A 20,073-nucleotide genomic window follows, 5' to 3' on the forward strand; every position below is an offset into this window, starting at 1 on the left:
GATTACTCGGTTAGATGGTATTCTAAAAGCTAGAGCCTTCAGACAGAGTTATGTCCATGTTATAGAGAAACCATGTTTTCATAGTGTTTGAATGCTGTTTCCCTAAGTACAGCCTGTGACTTTCCTGCGCTTTCTCACTGACTTCTGCTTTGGGACCCACAGGGGTAGGTCTGTCTGGAAGTGTGGCTTAGTCCAGCTTTAGTTCATGTTTCAAGATAAGGCAAGCAAAAACAATTCCCATTCCACACTTCCGAATGTAAATGTAACATCCCTCCACAAAACCAATCAGACCCACAGAGGTAATTAATTACGTGCTGGTTGACATTGGCAGCCTTCATCTTACAGTTGATAGTTGGGAAAGTCATGTTCCGGAGCCAGCAGAGTGGCTCCGTGGATAAAGTGCTTTCTGCGGAAGCCTAGTTTCAAGACCCAGAGCCTACATAAAGATGGGAGGAGAGAATGACTCCACCGTAGATGTCCTCTGACTATGGCACATGCTGTGGCCAGCCTGTACCTGTGCTCTCACACTCAGTAAAATGCCCTACTCTGTTGTGTGGAGCTGACGAGGAGTAACTGACAAACATCAGTGTGATGCTGACTTTTCAAGAAAATGTATTTTATAGAAAGTGTGAAGGAAAGACATGTGTATGTCCAGGGGGATTTTCTCTGCTGCAATCCAGTGATTTCATTTCTACATATGTACATTTTCTACTTTTGAATGAAAAGAATGACCTAACTGAAAACCACCTTTTCCTATTATACTACTTAGTTCAACTCTACACGGTAGATTGTAGTGGGTCCATTTTAGAGCCAGAGAAGCCAGTGCCAAGGGAGGGTGACTAAATTCCTTTCTTCAGTATCCTTAGATGCAGACTAAGGTCAGGACAGTAACTCCACTTCATCCATGGCTTTTGTGCTTACACTATGCAACGAGTAAATGATCACTTTTGGAAAGTAAGAAACCATTTTTCCTTCTGTAATTAAAATGTAAAATTCTGAAAGCACTTTTTTTTTTAAAGCATTAGATCTTTTATCCTGATGGTTGATGGGTAATGCCCATAATGCCTAGCTTCTGTGGTGCCCATGATCTGCATGCATCATGCGTTAAACTACGTAATATGTCTCAGTTGTTATTAACTAGTCAGACATGGCTGTTAGGTGCCTGCTTGAGGGAGGGAGCAGGTGTCCCTTCTGATACAGGGTGAGCAGCTGTAGCCACTGCAGATTCTGATGGAGTCTCCACACAGGAGAGTCCGTCTTCTTATTGTTCCTGTTTCAGGCAAGGAAATGCCCACTCTCCTTTGCACTACGCAATAAATGAGAGTCAAGTCACTGTTCTAGGGCTAAGGCAAAGCAGATAAAATCAGACAATGTTCATTAAGCATCGTTGCTATGTTAATAGTGGTAGGCATTCCAACTTTACCAAAGTAAAGAAACCAAACTCCCTTGTGTTTTTTAGCAGCCTAGTTTGTGTTCAGAGAAAACTGCAGTGTGGATCTGTCAGGTGATTGACTTCTAAAAGCATGTGTGTGTGTGATGTGTGTGTGTGTGTGTGTGTGAGTGTGTATGTGTGCATGTGTGCATGTATGTATGTGTGTGAATATGAATGTGTATGTGTGCATGTGTATATGTGTATGTGAATGTGTGTGAGTGTGTATATGTACATGCATGCAAGTGTGTGAATATGTGTGTATGTATGTATGTGTGTGGCTGTGTATGTGAGTATGTGCGTATGAGTGTACATGTGTATTTGTTTGTGTGTGTGTATGAGTTCAAGGTTGACAGAAATTACACAGTGAGCCTAAACTGACCCTAATGTCCTGATTTGTACAAATGGATGCCATCACGTACTTGATGGACAGGGTTGGACAGCTCTCTGCACGTCACAGAGAAGAGCTAGGGAAAGGGAGAGCAGTTCATTTCACCTTGAGAGAATGCCACCTCCTCTTTTGTTCATTATGATGTCCACTTTGTAGCTCATTTCTAGATTGCTTTCCATATTAGATTGGCTTCAAATAGCATCACAAACACACCCCATTTATTTGTGTTGATGCCCAGAACACCTCATGTATTTATATGTATTCTTAAAACATTTTTGTGGAATAGGCAGAAAAAAAAAGAAAGCTAGTTCACCGTAACATAATGAACCCCCCATGCCCAACAGATAAAGTGATTTCCTTGGGTTTCAGCGGGAAGTCAGGGGCAGAACCCACCATGGTGTCTCCTGACTTAATTAAAACATTTTTCTCTGGTCGCTACTAGTCAGCATAGCTACTGAGCATGGCAGAAGGAATGTGGAAGAAAGATGGCTTGGAATTGCCCACTGTGTCTGCAGAACTACACCGGTGCACCGCCTCTCACTGATTCTATCTTCTTTTCTACTTTGAACAGGGAGGTACCTCCTTCCAAACCCGGTAGCAGGACAGGCCTGGCCTACCTCAGCGGAGACGTCTAACCTCGTGCGCATGCGCAGCCAGGCCCTCGGCCAGTCGGCTCCCTCGCTCACAGCCAGCTTGGTGAGTGTCTTGTGTGTGGTCAGAGTTGCCCTGGCCATTGTCTCACTGTGGTCAGTTTTGCTGCTTCAAGCTAACCACGGATTGGGCAATGGTCATACCTGGCTCTCTGTGTGCCGGTTCCTTCCTGGCCACCCCCAAATGTGGAATATTTCTATTTGGTTCCGTGTCTCCCATCCCCCAAGAAGTGAAAATGTTTCTAGCCTTTAAAAAATACAAACAAACAACAAAAATCTTAATAAAAAATCGAAGGCTGTGGTAAAGCTGCAGGTTAAGAAAAACAGATGGCTCCAGTCTGTTTCTTATTTAGGTCCCATTAACTAGCACCTTGCCCAACTTGCTTATCTTTTGTTTTGTGTATACATGTGTATGTATGTGTGTGTGTGTGTGGTGTGTCCATATATTTATGTGAAAACGTACTACACAGTTCTTGAGTGACTTGAGAGTGAGATGTGTGTCCATCACACCCCTGTGCTTTGGCAATTATCAACCTGAATAATTTTCTCATTGATAAAGCCCAGTGTCTGTTTAGCCATCTGGTTCAGTTTTACCAGTAGACTCAACCATGTCCTTTCTAATACCTGCCCCTCCACAGCACAGCACCCAGCCTGTGGTCCTGTGCATACCCAAGCACCCATCTCCTTGCTATCCTTTGATCTGGTGCACCCCCACACCCTTGCTTTGTCTTTGCTGACATCAACACTGTTGAAAAACAATTATAGACAATTTTTTATATAGGGCTTGTCTGCTGTTTTCCCATAGCCAGACTCTGATGTGCACATTTCTGTTCCAAATTGAGAAGTGGGGATGTGTCCTCAGGACGTGTTCTTGACAGCTGCATGATGTCTCTCTGCCCCTTACTGATGTTAATTTGGATCGCCCAGTCAAGGTGTTACCTGGTTGTTCTGTAGTTATTACCCCTGACTTGTTCTCTTGCAGTATAGGAGCAATCTGGGGAGGTAGTGTAGGCTATGCAGGTAGTGTAGGCTATGCAGGTAGCATATATGCAGATAGTGTCAGCTATGCAAATATGCTTCCTGCCAAAAACTTCCCCAGCTCTTCAGCATCTGTTGTTGATCCTTGGAAAGTTCACTCTTTTTTATGTTGATTAGAAATGGTGTGAGCTAGGCACAGTGGTAGAGTGCTTGCCTAGCACGTGGAAAGTCTTGGATTTGATTTTCTGCACAGGAAAAAAAAATAACCTTCCGGTACTAGCACTCCCCATATTTACTAGCTGGAACATATCTGTGTTTCTGTTCCTAGCACAGACTTGGAGTTTTCTCTTTTTCTTTCCCAGTGTAACCTTGGTATGTACCCATTATGCTGATTAGATTTTTGTTTTCTTGCTGCATGTCTTTTTTAAAATGTGTCTGTGTGTGTGTGTATGCATGTAGTAACACACGTATGTGGGTGTATATGTATGTGTTCATGTGTAGAGGCCCAAGCTTGATGTCATGGTCTTCCTTGCTCACTCTCCACTTTATTAGTCAGCATCTCCTGCTAAATCTGCAGCTCACTGATTCTAGCTGGTATAAGTAGGAACCCCGGCTCTGCCATGCTGAGTTCTGAGGTTTCAAACTTTAGTTCTCATGTATCAGTGACAGTCACTGTGTCTGCTGAGCCTCTTTCCAAGTCCTTATCTCAGGCACATACTGATCTGCTCTAACTCACGTTACAATTCTTTACAGCTTGGTCTGGGGGCATGGCTCAAGGGCAGAGAGTATTTCCTTAGCATTTGTGAGGCCCAGGGTTTATTTTTCTGCATCTAAACAAACAAAATCAAACCCATAAACCTAAGTGCCAAATATACAGGTTACTTTTTGAGTGGTAGAGTTACAGGATATGGTAATAGGTCTTTAAGTATCTCTTAATGAAAAAAAAGTACAATAGTATATATAAATCTCTGTGTTATGGTGTTTTATAATTTTACACGCTGGCAATAAATTACATTGGATATTTGGACATAATACAGTTTCTGGAGATTTGATTTAGGTCTAGCCTCGAGTCCTGCCTTAGCATTAAGGAGATATGTAAACAGGGCAAGCCCCACGTATCAGGACCTCATTTGCAGCTGCAGAATGCAGAGACATGCTAAAACAGTCAGGGAAGCCCATTTTGACTCTGAAATTTCTGACCCTTCTTTCAGAAAAATTAACAATCTGAATGCATGGAATAATGATCTCCAGAGAAGACAGTGAAATGGTTGTGGGCAGAATGGGTCTCCTCCTTCAGCATCCCTCCTCTCCTATGCTAACTGAGTTGTTTTCCTTGGGGAATTTGTTAAAAGCTTCTTTTTCTGTGAGCATTTACCTTTTAAGACAGAAACACTTCACAATTTATCATTTTTGACAGTGCGATTCAAAAGCTGCAACCCTAATACTTGAATGGTAATATTACGGATACACAAGTAAGTCATCCAACAAAAGCGGCTCTGCCGTGAGTTCTCTATTTTCTTACGGGCGATCACATGCCCAGACACAAACTGACCTTTTCACTGCTAAAATGCATGCCAAACAACCTAACGTATTCGGGAATAGGGTGCAAAAATAAGAAATGCTAATAGAGAACACGAGAAGGATGCTCCCTAAAACCTCCCAGATAACATTCTTAGCAAAGAATCCTTTAATCATTAGTTGAGCTACCCACAAGCTTTATGAAGCTTCAAGATGTGTTAGCTGAACTGTGGCTAAATTCAGACACAAAGGCCAGCATGAGCTTAGACCATTTATTGCTGGGGTTGTCAAGGTGTCCTGATAGGCAGAGATCTGTCTGTCTTAGTCAGGGTTTTACTGCTGTGAACAGACACCATGACCAAGACAACTCTTACAAAGGACCATTTAATTGGGATTGGCTTACAGGTTCAGAGGTTCAATCCATTATCATCAAGGTGGGAATATGGCAGCATCCAGGCCAGCATGGTGCAGGAGAAGCTGAGAATTCTACATCTTCATCTGAAGGCTGCTGGGAGAAGCGTGGCTTCCATCCAGCTAGGACAAGAATCCTAAAGCCCATACCCACAGTAACACACTTCCTCCAACAAGACCACACCTCCAAATAGTGCCCTTACCTGGACCTTCCCTGGGCCAAGCACATTCAAACCACCGGACCGTCTTCACTTTCCTGTTCTATTGCATTATGCCCAGATACTTCAATCTCTGTTGCCAGTGCTCATTTGAGGGGCAACAAAGCTATCAGGATCTTAAAGTTTAGCCCGTTTTATGTCCCTGTCATGTTTGTAGTGGGTTGGATTTAAATTATTTTTGTTGATTAAAAATAAAAGGTTGACTAGAGAATGGTGTTGGGAGGGTGGGTGGGAATGGGCAACTGTGAGGGTCCTTCCTTCTCTCCTTTTCCTTTCTCTCATTTAACCCTTTTCCAAACAAGCTGAAGTTGTGGAGTTGCTCTGAGAAGTAGAACATGCCTCCTCACTGACTGGTGCTGCCTACCTGGCCTCTGGCCTTATTTTGGGAGCCCCTTAAAGCTGTGAGCCTACGTTCTCAACTCATTTAGTGTCAATCCCAGTGTACCTTTGAGTGGTTACTCTCTGCGTGTTGAAATTCTAAGCCCCTTGAGGGCAGACCTAGCAGATGGCTTGATTTCCTGTTCCCCCCTTCCCTTCGCACAGTGCTTTCTGTGTAGGGTGCATTCGACAAATAATAATAATGAATAATTATTCATGGAAAAGTGACAGACTTCTCTAGCTTCCAGATGAAGTGATGGCATGACAGTGTGCTCTGACTGGTGGCCTAATGATACCATCCATCTAAAACGGCTCCAGTTCTGTTTTTTTGGTATGTATCTTACCATTATGTATCTTACTTAAATAGCCTGGTAGCTCACTTGAAAATCCATAGAACAGGCCAAATCTCATTTAGCAGGTATCAGCCAGTCAAATAATATGACAGACTTGTAAACATTATTATCATTGTCCATAATCAAGGGATGTTCACTAATCAGTTTTCATGTAGCTACGTAGTCATGGTGGTTTAAATGTCTCCTTGATTTATTTTTCTCTAATCGCTATGTTAAAGAGGTACTCGTCCAAGAATAGTAGAATCAGGAAAAAAAAAGATTCCAAGTGGTTGTGCTCAAGTGACAACCTTACCTTTGAAATGACAAAATCCTTTTCTAAGGAACAGCTCACAGTTCAGTATGGACCTTCTACCTGAGAGTCTGCTAGTAAGATATTGATGAAGGCCCTGTTATTTGGGTATGCATTCTAGTAAATGCATGACCTGTAGTGATTTAAAAGCCATCGGCACACTGGAAGGTACTGCTAACTGCCTTCTCAAGGAGGAGATTAATTCCTAGCCCCAAGTATCTGGTTTTCCTTGGCAATGCTAAATGCAGTTGTGTTCTCCCTCCCAGATACTTTGGGCATTTCAGATAAATGGCATGTTGCCAAGTCATCCTAAGTAGCCTGGTAGCTGGCAGACTACACGCTCAGCCAGTGTCCGCCCGCTGGGACCCCAGCCGGGAGTGCTGATGAAGTGTCAGATGCATACTTCATATGCATTAATCTGAAGGGGGAAAACTCATTTTCCCATTTGCTGTCTCCATCTTTCTGTCCCTCCCCACACACATGGGTAGTTTATCAAAGAAGTCATCGTCCATCCCGTCGTCAGGAGCCGGGGGGATTTGTACAGATGTTTCTTTCTGGCAGGAGAGATGGAGATTCCGAGCGGCAGAGGCAGGACCAGTGGTGACTGATTTCTTGGCAGGAAAATATGGTTGTAAGCCTCAATGACTGACGCTCAGAAATGGCGGATGCGGCCAATCATCAGGAACATTTACTGCTTTTGCGCTTTGCTGTAACGGATGGGGGAGGGACTTTGGAAATTAGGTGCCCATATATCTCTCTGGTTGTATTTGACCTGCATTGCCTGCCTCATCTGTTGATTTTGTCTAAAGGCCCTGCTCACATTCCTTCTCAGAGAGGTCTTTCTGGACCATCCACGTGAAGCTGTTCCCTGTTTTGCAAGGGGTAGAGACCCCACCCCGTTTATTTCACTCCCCAGTTTTACCACTTTCAAAATATGCGGTATCATAATCATTTTATTTGTAACTATCACTCAGTGTCCATGGGATGGGGGTGCTTGCATTGCTTATGGAAAATGTCATGTTATTTGCATAGATTCTATGACTGTCCCCCCAAATGCTATAACTCGGTTCTAATACTTAGTACATTGTCAGTGCTCTGTGAATACATGCCACATCCTCAGGAATGATGGCAAGAAAATCATCTATTCATGTACAGTGCCGACGTGTTTTTGTCTCTAGTTGGTTGGATGCCTGTAAGACCTATGTACAAGGAAAGCTGACTGTATCTTCTCTTACTGTGACATAGTTTTCTTGAAGGTAAGGATAGTGTGTCCTATGTCCCTGGCACTGGGAATAGTGCAGGACTCATTGTGGGAGCTCAGGGAACCTGCAGAGTGAGACAAAGAAATCCCCCTTTTATGAATTTTCGGCCCCAGAACTGACTGACTCTCATATACTTACTGTTTATAGACTACTACTGTGTCTTGGTTTGTATTGTATCAGCTAGCTTAGTCATTGCTCTTCATGCAAAAGAGAAGCTACTAGTGAATATCCATTCAGGAATGAAGCTGCAATTGTCCATTTGGAAATGAGAGGGACAGTGGAGCTGTGAGCATGCACTGTCCTAGGTCCACTCCAGAGTCCCTTTCCTTTTTTTTTTATTTTTTTATTAGATATTTTCTTCATTTACATTTCAAATGCTATCCTGAAAGTCCCCTATACCCTCCCCCCACCCAGCTCCCCAACCCACCCACTCCTGCTTCCTGGCCCTGGCGTTCCCCTGTATTGGGGCATATTATCTTCACAAGACCAAGGGCCTCTCTTCCCAATTATGGCCAAATAGGCCATCTTCTGCTACATATGCAGCTAGAGACACGAGCTCAGGGGGTACTGGTTAGTTCACATTGCTGTTCCTCCTATAGGGTTACAGACCCCTTCAGCTCCTTGGGTACTTTCATCTATTGGATGGAACACAGGGCCCCCAATGGAGGAGCTGGTGAAAGTACCCAGAGTGCCTTTCATTAGCTCCATGTAGATTGGTGGAGGCCTTGGGTTTTCTGTGTGTGGAACCGGGCTCAGCATTGTGTTATCTTTGTTGTTTTAAGGATTAAATGAGTAACCGCATGGGCAGAACTTTGTGCCATGCCTGTTACTCAAGAAGTCTTCCCTTCTCCGTGTTCCCGGGGCTGCTGAGGAGGGGAGTGTGTCTTGGAGGTGAGACTCTGAACTAGGCTTAGCTGGAGGAGCACTATCAGAAAGGACAAAAGCAAACTCATTCTCTGGATGGTTGGGTATGCCCTTTCTCTCCTGTGCTGGGGATTATCTCATTGTTTCTTTGTTTTTCATCTGTGTGCAAAACAAAATTTAAAAATGGAGAGCTTTCCAGGTTACTAAACATTTTTAAACAAGGAAGGGTCTTTCAAGTGCTGTTTTTCAACTTCAAGCTCTTGGTTAAGTGGTGAGATTCTGTTTCTTTGGTGATTATCTTTTTATATCATATCCATTTCCCTTAATGGAAAAATTATATTTCATGATGTACTATAAATATTAAAACCAAACTATTTAAACTGTAATATATTCCAAGAACCTTAATGAATATTCATCTTTTACATTTGCAAAAAATGCATTGTGAGGAGGAAAATTCACTAAACATATGCAGAAATGTATTTTCCTGTTTTTATTCGTTCACAATGTCGAGAGATGATGCTCGCATCTATTTAGGGTGCAGTCTTTTATTTACAGCCATTTAATATTATGTCAATACTTCATTAGCCTCATAGTTCAAAAACAAAAACCTGATCTGAAGTCTAATTAGTTAACTCCAAGAGAGAGCCGATTAAATATTGATGTAGGAATGGTTTGAATGCCCATGGATAAATTGCTTAACAAAAGTTGTGGACTCCATCCCTGGATTAGCATGTCCTCTTAGTCATTATGACTCAATTTCAAGGCTGCATAGCATTTTGGAGCACGGCTTCATCACTGCATATTTTCTTACTTAGATTATTCCCAAGTTTTCCCTACTGTTAATTATGGTGATAGATCCACTGTGTATCATTGTTCACCCCAAAGTCTCTCTTAGGAGAGATTCTTACAGGAGGATTGTTAGTGCAAAACCAGATAGGATTGTGAAGGTCTGTTTTCATATTGTTTTACATTGTTTATATGTTAAGGTGTACACATATTCCTGCCAACAGTATGTTCTCCAAAATTTAAAGGAAAAAACAAAACAAAACAAAAAAACTTTTCTCCCTTGTTTAACAATAACAAAAAAATTATTCTTTTAAAGTATATATGCACTCACAAAGTCAATATAAGTATGTAGCAAGTAGGAACTGAGTGTTTCCAGTCCTCTCTCCTTTCCCATTTCCCTGGCCTTCCCTAAACCAGCTGACCAGACCTGCTGTCGGTAACCTGGATCGCTCCTGGGATCCAGGAGCCGCTGTGTGTGATTACAAAGTGTGTAGCTAAAGGCATTATTCCATGGTTCAAATTTTTTTTCAGTCTGGAAAGTAGTAATCTCAATTGTGAAATAGTGCCTTCAGCTGTGGACATTATAATCAGAGTCTCAGGAGTGCTTGTATTCCAAGAGTAATACATCTCACAGTCATTACCCTCTGAGCTAGGTTCTGTTTATAGTGAAGGGATGAATTTTCATAACTCAGTGCTGAAATAGCAATAGGGGGCCCTGAGCAGATTATTATAGGTCAGGCCTAATCCACAAAGATAAATCTCATTATGGGCTCACCTGGGCCTATCCACAGAGAAGCCAGTTTAACACGAGTCTGTAAATCACAAATCAGCTTAAACGTGGACTATAAAATCCTCCCTGCGATCCAACTACTGCCTCTATGAAGATTCTCTAGCATTTTCCCCTTATGCTAAGTGTGCTTCGATGCCCAAGGATAACCATGGGACAGGGAGAGGTAGAAAAGGTAGAAAGGCTGGGCAATGGTGTTTCTTCTTACATGATGCTTATATCCAAGGGAGGGCCACATGGAAACTCCAAGGCTCCTGGGTCATGGCAATGGAGTGAGTGGAAAGCTATTGGCCTTTGGCATGCCTCACAGGATGAAGGATGTTCCCTTGAGAGGTTTCAAACATCTAGTTGAAATGAGTTGTATTTTTATTATTATCTAGGAAGCCTCCAAGGTGGAAAGAGTGTTTTGCCTATGGTTAAAATTCTCTTCAGGAATTTTCATCGAAAGGAAATTAATTCTGTTTTGGTTGTAACAGTCTCCAAGACCCTCTGAGGTCTCTTCTTTGTAAGCAGAGACTATGCTAATTTGCCTTCATGTAAAGAACAGCAGTTCAGTAGAGTCTACCTTAGTTGTTTGTATTCTTTATTGGTCAGGGCTCCTCCTCCTCCTCTTCTTCCTCCTCCTTCTCCTCTTCTTCTTCCTCCTCCTTCTCCTCTTCTTCCTCCTCCTTCTCCTCTTCTTCCTCCTCCTTCTCCTCTTCTTCCTCCTCCTTCTCTTCCTTCTCCTACTCCCTCTTCTCCTCTCCCTCTCCCTCTTCCTCTCCCTCTTCCCCTCTCCCTCTCCTCCTCTTCCTCTCCTCCTCCTTTTTCTCCCTTCTCCTCCTCCTCTTCTAATTCAGCAATCATAAGTTAAGCTACTGGCTAAGCATGGCTCCGGAGGATGTTTTTTTTAATGAGCATAAAGCCCTGGCTCAAGTTTTGGTAACTCTGACCTCACACTTGGGGAGTGGTCTTTGTCCCAAGACCTATTGCTTCTCCTGTTTGTTTCCTCATAGCCTTATCTTCTGTTCCTGCTGTTCTTCATTTGTCTTACTTTGGAACTGTACCCTTCTTTTGTTGACCTTCCATTAAAGCTTGAGTTGCTCTGTCGTTGGCATATCCTAAACAGATGGAGAGCTGAAGGTGCTTATACTGTTTTTGCTGTACAATTTTATATTCAATAAATAATAGCTGGACTCTAAAGTGCCATGGGTCAATATAGATAGATATACACACACACACACACACACACACACAGAGAGAGAGAGAGAGAGAGAGAGAGAGAGAGAGAGAGAGAGAGATATGTATAAATATCCCTCAAGTCATCCTTTTTTGCAAGAACAAGAACTCTTATCCTGGCCATTCCATGCTGTAATTGGCATTTGAGGACTTCTGGGGGTTTACTGTAAAATGTGCCCCACAGTCTCTTGTGTTTGAACACATGGCCTTCAGCTGGTGATCCTGTTTTGGGGACTAAGGAACCTAGGAGGTGGAGTTTAGCTGGTAGAAGTGTGTTACAGGGCAGGCACTGAGGATTACAACCTGGGTCCTTTTCCACCTGAGTTCTCTCAGCTTCCTGATCTGCCAGGATGTCACGGATAAACCGTAGTGCAGGCTCCCTCAGGCAGGGGCGAAGCCACTTGCTGCTGTGCTGGCCCTTTCACGATGAACTGTATCCCTTGGCCTATGATCAGACAAATAAAAACAAAACAATAACCCACCCACACACACACACACCTCTCCTCACTTCAGTGGCTTTTGTCAGGTCATGAGAACAGTAACAAACACAAAGAGCTAGCTGTTAAAAACAAATCCTGCAACTGGAGAATATCTTGGCTGGACCAGACAGACAGTGTTTGGCAGTGGCCTTATCTTAATTGTAACGTTTTCAAAGCACCAGCTTTAGAATTTAATTATTAAATGCTGAGCATAGTGGTCCGTGTCATTATGTTGATCCTAGCTCCTGGGGAGGACAGAGGAGGCAGGTTGTTTCCAGGAGTTAACTATCCAGCTAGCCTAGCTGAGAGGGAAAATTCCAGGTTTAGAGATAGGTCCTGTCTCAGAAATATACAGTACAGATCTATAGAAAATAACAACCAACACACACACACACACACACACACACACACACACACACACACACAGAGAGAGAGAGAGAGAGAGAGAGAGAGAGAGAGAGAGAGAGAGAGAATGGGATGAATGTTTGGGAGCATGAGTTCCAGGACCTGGCTCCCTGGATTGGAATCTCAGTGTACAGCCTGCCAGATGTATGACCTTGACCAAAGAGTTAAGTCCTCTGTGCCTCTCACCAAGAGGAATGTTAATAGCACCTATTCTGTGTGTATCAAGTGAAGCCATACATGGAAAAACCATCCACCTGGAACACACAAGCACAGTCCTAGGGCTGGACAGATTAACCACAGCTCTGTGGTTAATGGCATTGGCTGCTCTTTCAGAGGACCTAAGTGCAATTCCCAATACCTATAGGATGGTTCCAACTGTCGGTAGCTCTCGTCTCAGCAGAGCCAATCCCTTCTTCTGACTTCCATGTGTACTGCCCACATATGATGAACAGACCTACATGTAGGCAAAACCTCTCATACACATAAAATAAAAAATAAAGGAAAAAATTTTTAAAAGCACAATCACTGTTGACAATTGCTATCATCTTGGACGAAGAACTATTATTAATTTATTAAATCCCCGGGAATTTTTTTTATTACATTCATACTTAAAGTTTGTAGTTAAATACATTTATTATGCAGGTCCTGGAAAGATCTACCCCTCTAACCTCTGTTTCAGAGAACTGTGTGTCTTGTTTCTGCAAAATAATTTGCAAGGCTGAAAACTTGCTGGAGACCAGGAGTCCTATTGAAGGGATAATGTGGCATTTTCAACATTAACCTCAAGGGATGGTACCATTAAAAAATTAAAAGGTGACCAGGAAGGAGAGGTTAAAAAAAAAGTATAAAAGGAACTAAATCCATTCTTTTCATTATTCTTAATGGATGACAGAAATGTGTACCCAAGACGCCTGTGACCCCTCTTAAGTGGAGGATTATGACTTTTGTCATGCTGTCTTTTGAACTGACATCCTACATAGCATTTGCATGGTGCCTGTGCATTGGATCTTTGAAACAGTAACACCTCTTTTATCAAAAATATTACTAATATTTCCATCTTTTTTTTCCCTTGCCAGGCTTTGCCATTTCTTGCCCACACGTAGCATAGTTAGAGGATCCTTCATGGGCAGCTAATATTTCTGCTGGCCCATCCCATCAAATGAAACATTTTTGTGTCTGAACTCTTAAGATATGAGTGTATTTTTAAATGGTCTTCATGGGCCTGTAAGGTGGCTCAGCACAGAAAGTCACTTGCTGCCAAGTCTAATCCCATGCATTTGGTCCCTAAAACAAACATAAAAACTGATGGCCACAAGTTGTCCTAACACCTCCACATATGTGTTATGGCATACATGCATGTAGACATGTTTGTACACAGTCAATAAATGAAAGATACAAACCAATGATTTTTTTTCACGCGCTTACAGATAGTACTCAAAATGTTTTGACATATCTGAGCCTTTCCACTTGCAACCTGTCAGAGAAGATCTTGGCCGGACGCTTTTAGAATGGATGTGGAGGCAGAATTGTGCTATGTGGCAACCATTTTGTTAGCAGGTCCTGGAGAGGGCTGAGTGGTCTTGGGATGGCTAAAGAGGGAGCTGAGGTATATATGTAGCTTGCAGGTATTTATATACCTGGAAGGAAATATATCCACTTTTATCTTTGGTACGTGTCAGCCAACTTTCAGCATGCATACCAACTTATAAAATGTGTATAATAAGTAACAATAGATGAGGAGATTAAAAATTAGAAACTTGGGCCAGCAGGATGGTTTCGAGTTTAAGCCAAACCTGACAACCAAAGTCTGTAACCTCTTCCAGTCTAGCCTAACTGTTGAAAGGAGGTTTGAATCATGTGAGACCTAACCCATCTATTTTTTAAGAGCTGTATTTAATTTCATATTTGAATGGAAAGAAAAACATTTTTGTTACATGTGTCATTAACTGCCACTAAACTGCCACGAGTGTCAACGGTTATTGTGAGAGCTGCTTCCAAGCTAATTATGTTAATTAGTAAGGCACACCCCCACAATCTCCAGTACTCAAGCATCCTGCCATCACATTGTCCTTTTTTCTTCTCCAGATGTGAGACATCCATTCGTTGCTTGAAAAGCTGCAGGGTTGTAGCTAACAAATAGTTCCCAGCAAATAAAACTGGTTCTTTGGGAACATACTCCAATTGGTTTGCTTCGCAAAAGGAAGTAAGAAAATATTGGCGTGTTCTGCATGGAAGTCAGGACCATTGCTTATGAAAAGCCTCAGTTTTGGCCTTTCCTTTTAAATAAGCCTTCTTGCTGCAATTAATATTATTATCTGGTTTATGGCCCTCTAAACTACATCCCCTTTCTGCATTTCTTGCTATTCTAACTTTGCTTTCTAACATGTGTTATACAATTTGCAATTTAGATTTTAATTTGATTTCCATTCTTTAAAACACCATTTTTCTTGCATTTCATTTTTATTTAAAGTGTGTTTCTCTCAGCATCCGTGGACGCTAGGCATAAACAAACTGCTAGAAAAAAAAAATCAAGCTATTAAATGAGCTTAGAACATAAAACATGTTAATAGGAATTTCGCATAACTAAACTAAGTATTTGAGAGCCCAGCCACAGAATTACAGCTCTTTGGGAAGAAACTTTATGGGACAAGGTGGACCTGATTTACCTTCTGCCCTGGTGATTTTAAAATACAGCATTTTGTGTGGCTGACTTTAAATCCTCACCTCTTCCTGTATGCATGAAGTGTTAAATATGGTTCTGAAGATTTAGAGCTAACAGCTGTACAGATGCAGGGTTTGGGTCTCTGTGGTGTTTTGGAGTTCTGAGTATCCCCGTCCCCCATGAGAGATGCCAGTGTGAATGTCCACTTTGCAATTTGAGTGTGTGTCTGGGGGGGGGGGCTGTTTTCTTTTATCTCCAGCTGTGACCCACATAAATCAGCAGAACACATTACCTGTCAAGGCTTTACTCTGTGACTCCCAGTTTCCCTTCCTCAATTACCTGGACTCCTGGTCGGGCTTGAGTGTGCTTTTCTTACCTTTATCCTGTACAGGTCAGAGGATGATCTTTGAGAGCCCTCCTTTCTGTCTAGAATGAGTCGATTTATTAAGTATGTAGCAAGCTAAAGTAAAAGAATAAATAGAAAGTGGTAATAGATAGTTAAGCATCATTAAGTCGGGCACTTACAGCATCCAACGGAGAGCAGCTTAGGAAGCGGAGGCAGCCTGCTGTTGCTCCCAGTTGAGCTTTCTTGCCATGGCTGGGTTTTCCTACCACAGTAACCCCTGTTGGAACTGGTTCACCCTCGAGCAGCTCTCAAAGTCACAGTGCTCTCACTGTTGAATGTTCTCCTGTTCTCTTTCTTCCCTGTCACAGGGTTTGGGGGACAGCCCATCCTCAGAGAAGAAGCCTTAGAGGACACACTGGCGTAAACATAATTGGGTCTGTAGTAAGTAGGACAGTCCCACTTCCAGAGCCAGATCTTTAGTGACCTGAAACCACACATGGCAGATTTATCACCACAAGGTCCCTTACGCCATCCTTTTCAACTCTTGACCATTGCCTATAGCATCCACACTAGCTAACTCTCTTGCATTTACCACGTTCTGCCTAGTTTGCTGCTAACATTCTTTTCAGGAGCTGCCATCTTCCTTAATGTACAGGCTCTTTGTCTTGCTTTATCTGATAGCTATCCTTCAAAACAAAGCAATAGTAGGAGAAGACTGAGGTTGGAGAGCTTTGGGCTAGATGCTGGCAGTGACATTCCTTGGCTGTGTGAAGTTGGAGAATTCCCGCTTACCATCATGGACATCTTGTTTGGATACGGCTCATCTTGACATCATCATCATCCATGACGGAATAAATTGTGTCAAAACGTGCTGCCAAGTACTACCGTTCATCGTGTAGTCCTCAGCACATAAGGCTTTCCTGGTAGTCTGTCCCGAGGCTGGTCCCTCTCTCTGTCCCTGTGTCACACTGTTTTTTAATTACCAGGATCCCGTGACAAGTTAATGACTGTTCAAGAAAGTTCCCCTAGGTCACAGTGGCTCCTTGGAGTGTGGGTGCTTGTGGCACTTTTATTTTCTGTATAAATTTACTCGTGAAATTCTACACACTGATTGAGATTTTGATTAAAATTACATTAAATCCGTAGATCAGTTTGGGGAAATTGACATTTTTATGATGTTGAGTTTTACTATTATAGAACATGGTATATTGCCCTATTAACTAAAGACTTCTTTAGTGGTTTTCAATACTTTTTTCCCCTAGAATCTGTATACTCTTTGTTAGGTTTGCTCTTGGGGGGTCTTTAAATAATATCCCTTACAAATAAATATTTTTACCTGTTTGCTAAAACATGAGGGTAATGTAACCAGCGCCTAGATGCTGGTTTTGAAATTAATTAAGCTTCCTAATTTTTAGTCTTACCAGTAGATTTGGTTTGGAGTTGTAGACAATGATAATCCACAAAAAGTAACCCCTTTTACTCTTAGACTTTTGCAGTTTTTATAGCTTCTTCTCCTTTTTCTAATGATGGCCCGCTTTATTCCGTTGAACAGGAGCAGTGGTAGAGCATGTCCTTGACTTTAACATAAACAAACTCCCTCCATCGTTTCTGCCCACAGACCAACTATGGTAAATGCTATGGTCTGTGGGAGAGCTCTTTACCATGTAGAGAACCCCTTCTCCCTGTTTACTCAGATTTAAAACAACAACAATAACAACAACAAAACAAATTCTAGACTGAGGGTGTGGCTCTGTTGTAGCACACCTGTTTAGTATGCTCAGGACCTTGGGTTTAATGCCCAGTACAAAAATACTTTGAAGTTATCTAATTCTTCTTATTTTGAAAAATGCTAAAAGGCGTTAATTTCACATCCTTGAGGAAAAATTTTGCCATTATGACAAACTACTTTAAGCGTTTTTGTTCAGGATTTGTCTATCCATGTTTGCGAATGATAGCATCTTCCACTTCTTTGGCCCTAATATTAAGGCAGCCTCAGTGCAGTAAGTTGGAAACGCCATCTAGTTCTCTTGGCCATAATCTTGGATAACGAGTCAGTTTCTTGAAGGCAGACTGCAGTATCTGTGGCGGTGGCTGGACACATGGCTGCAGTTGGCTGGGCTTTGAGCTCTGTACCTATGACCCGGGCTGCCTGGTGTCCAGATTTCCGGTCAGGTCATGTCTGTGTGTGCCTCTCAGACTATGGTCCTGGTTGAGGGACAGTTCTGGTCCATGTACACTCATCATGTACAGGAGGTAGACGACTCTCACATGGCTACCAGACCTGGAGCTGCCATGATGATACTTTGCCTAATGGCCAAAGCAGGCCCTACAGTCAAACATCCGTAGAGGAAGGATGGAGGAGGCGTGGGTATTTATGAACAATGATTTTATCTTCCACGGAGTAAGTTCCCTTATTTTTAGGTTTGGTAAAGTTTATGTTAAGAATAGACTCACCTTCTTCTTGTTCTCTGAATGTTGTCCAGAGTTGTCAAATTTAGCATTTTATTTCTCAGGGAACTTTTAAAACCCACATTTTAAATAATAAGACTGTTTGGATTTCAACTTCTTGATTAAGTTTAGTATTTTGTGATTCTGTGAGGTATTTAATAGTTTATTTTCAAATCTGTATTCTGAGTAGTATCTTATATTTTGAGGCCGTTTTCAGTCTTTGTTATGCTTTGTTTGAGTCAGGGTATTAAGCCCTGGCTACCCTGAAATTTGATGAGTAGACAGGCTGGCCTCCAGCTCACAGAGATCTGTCTGCTTCTGCCTCCATAGTGCTGGGATTAACAGCATGCACCACCAGGAGGCTGGGTTCCTTTTCTGTTCTTAATGTTACCTGCTATCTTTTCTGTCACGTTTTTGCTTGCTTTCTTCATTTTTTTTTGTATTCATTTCCAATGACCTCTGGCTTGACGTGAAAGTTAAAATGGATTTTCAAAATTCTTTCTTGATTCTTAGAAATTTTTTAAAAATCTGTCTGGTTGGTTTTTAGTGTTTAGGGACTTCTGTACCTTTAAAGGAATAAAGAAATTTTTACCCTTCCTCCAAGTAGTCAGTCAGTTACTCCAGCATAATTATTTACTAGCTCTTTTCCTCCGTGCTCTCTAATACCACTTTTAGTCTATACTAAATCCCCAGTTATATAAAAGGTGTGTGTCTTGACTGTCGTGCCTTTGATTTGGATCTCTTCCTGTATTCAAACCACATCACCCAACTCCTGTCATGTGTGCCATCTAGTATAGTTGGTAGGGGAACCTAGAATTAAAACATTCTAGAGTTGAATTTTTTTCCGGTTACATTGTAAAGACCTTCCCTCACTTTTAAACCTTTTTCTGTCATCACCATCTTTGAAAGTCTGTGAGGAAAAAAACACCCCTTGTACTGAACAGCAGCTACTTTCATGTAGCCAGGGTCCTTGGATCAATGGGAGGGGACCTGTATTTTCAGTTTACCTCCTAAGCTGTGCGTTGTGCTGAGGCAGGGTGTGTAACTGGTCCTCATAGTGTTTGTGACTTGTTACTCCCTGGGTGGTGCCCACTGATTCCTGCTGACAGCAGGCTGAGAGACTGGGTAATAAGGGAGCTTGTCTCGAAAGACTGAGGCTATTTCCAGGAATCATCCATCGCAGGGGTGGGTGGGTAGGGACTGACTTTGCTGTGCTCTCTTGAAGGGAGAGATTAGGCTACCTTGCAGTTTGTAGTTAGGAACTTGTAAATGCTACCAAGTGTCATGCTCCCTCTACAGATGGAAACTCTCTGTGGAAACTTAACTTGCATACAGTATCTTGTGAAACAACCGACAGAAGTGCAGAGGGTAGGCGTGCTCCACCTTGTGGGGCCAGGCGAGCTGTTCTCCCAAACCGCCTCTGTCCTGACTCGTTCAGAACATCTCTGGGCCGTAGTGCTGATGAGAAGGCTGGCTCCGAGGGGGATGGGCACTGACAGCCACCAGGAGTAATTCCCCTCATCCATCATGTTGACAACCCTTGGATTTCTCATCCCATGAGAACAGGGAGGGGCTTGGCTGTCACTGAATGGTCCCCACTTATCTGGCATTTTAAACCAATCTGCATCTGATAGGAAATTAAGTAGATGCAGCTGAAGTTGCTCACGGCTCTCGTCCGCACTACAGCGGGAGGCTCGTCACCTGTCCCACGCGGCTGACAGGTGGCACAAGCTGGCACTGGGATTATGACCACAGTCTGATCCCCATGAACACAGAACGCTCCTCATTAGGAGCGACAGATTGGGAACCTGTTATCAGAGCAAATCTTTGATCAGGTAGAACTCGCTTTAGTTTCCCATCTCAGCATGCTAGATCAAGTTTGTCATTTGGGAAATCCTGGGTTAAATAACTGTATCATTTTGCATTTCTAAAAATTTAGCTATTTCCTGTTACAATATGGTAAGTTCTAATAGAAGGTTTTGAGAATTTTATTTAAACACAAGGGTGAAAATGGTATAGCTGTACAGTTGCTTTTAGCCTCCTTTCTATACATAAGGGAATTCCTTTATCTTTCTGTGAGCTTTGGTACCCTGTGATAGCAAATACATACTTTTTCATTACTCACATGTCTTGCTTTCCCCAGGATGCCGCTCTTCGGCTGGGTTTTATATTGGCTTGTTTTCTTGCCTATCTGATTTTAA

The 20,073-nt window shown here is 42.4% G+C and overlaps 1 protein-coding gene across 7 annotated transcripts in view; it reads left to right on the forward strand.

Annotated features, from left to right (window-relative positions):
• Mast4 (microtubule associated serine/threonine kinase family member 4) overlaps positions 1-20,073 on the forward strand; it is a 593,693-nt gene that overhangs the window by 191,236 nt on the left and 382,384 nt on the right. For all 7 annotated transcript variants that reach the window (XM_085830879.1, XM_029468311.2, XM_085830875.1 and 4 more), the window contains exon 3: positions 2,392-2,516. In XM_085830879.1, the coding sequence (XP_085687005.1) occupies positions 2,392-2,516 (125 nt within the window). The remainder of the gene's footprint in view (positions 1-2,391; positions 2,517-20,073) is intronic.

This window comes from Mus caroli, unplaced genomic scaffold (assembly GCF_978045245.1).
Source record: "Mus caroli unplaced genomic scaffold, Mus_caroli_1 scaffold_15, whole genome shotgun sequence".
Lineage (NCBI taxonomy): Eukaryota > Metazoa > Chordata > Mammalia > Rodentia > Muridae > Mus > Mus caroli.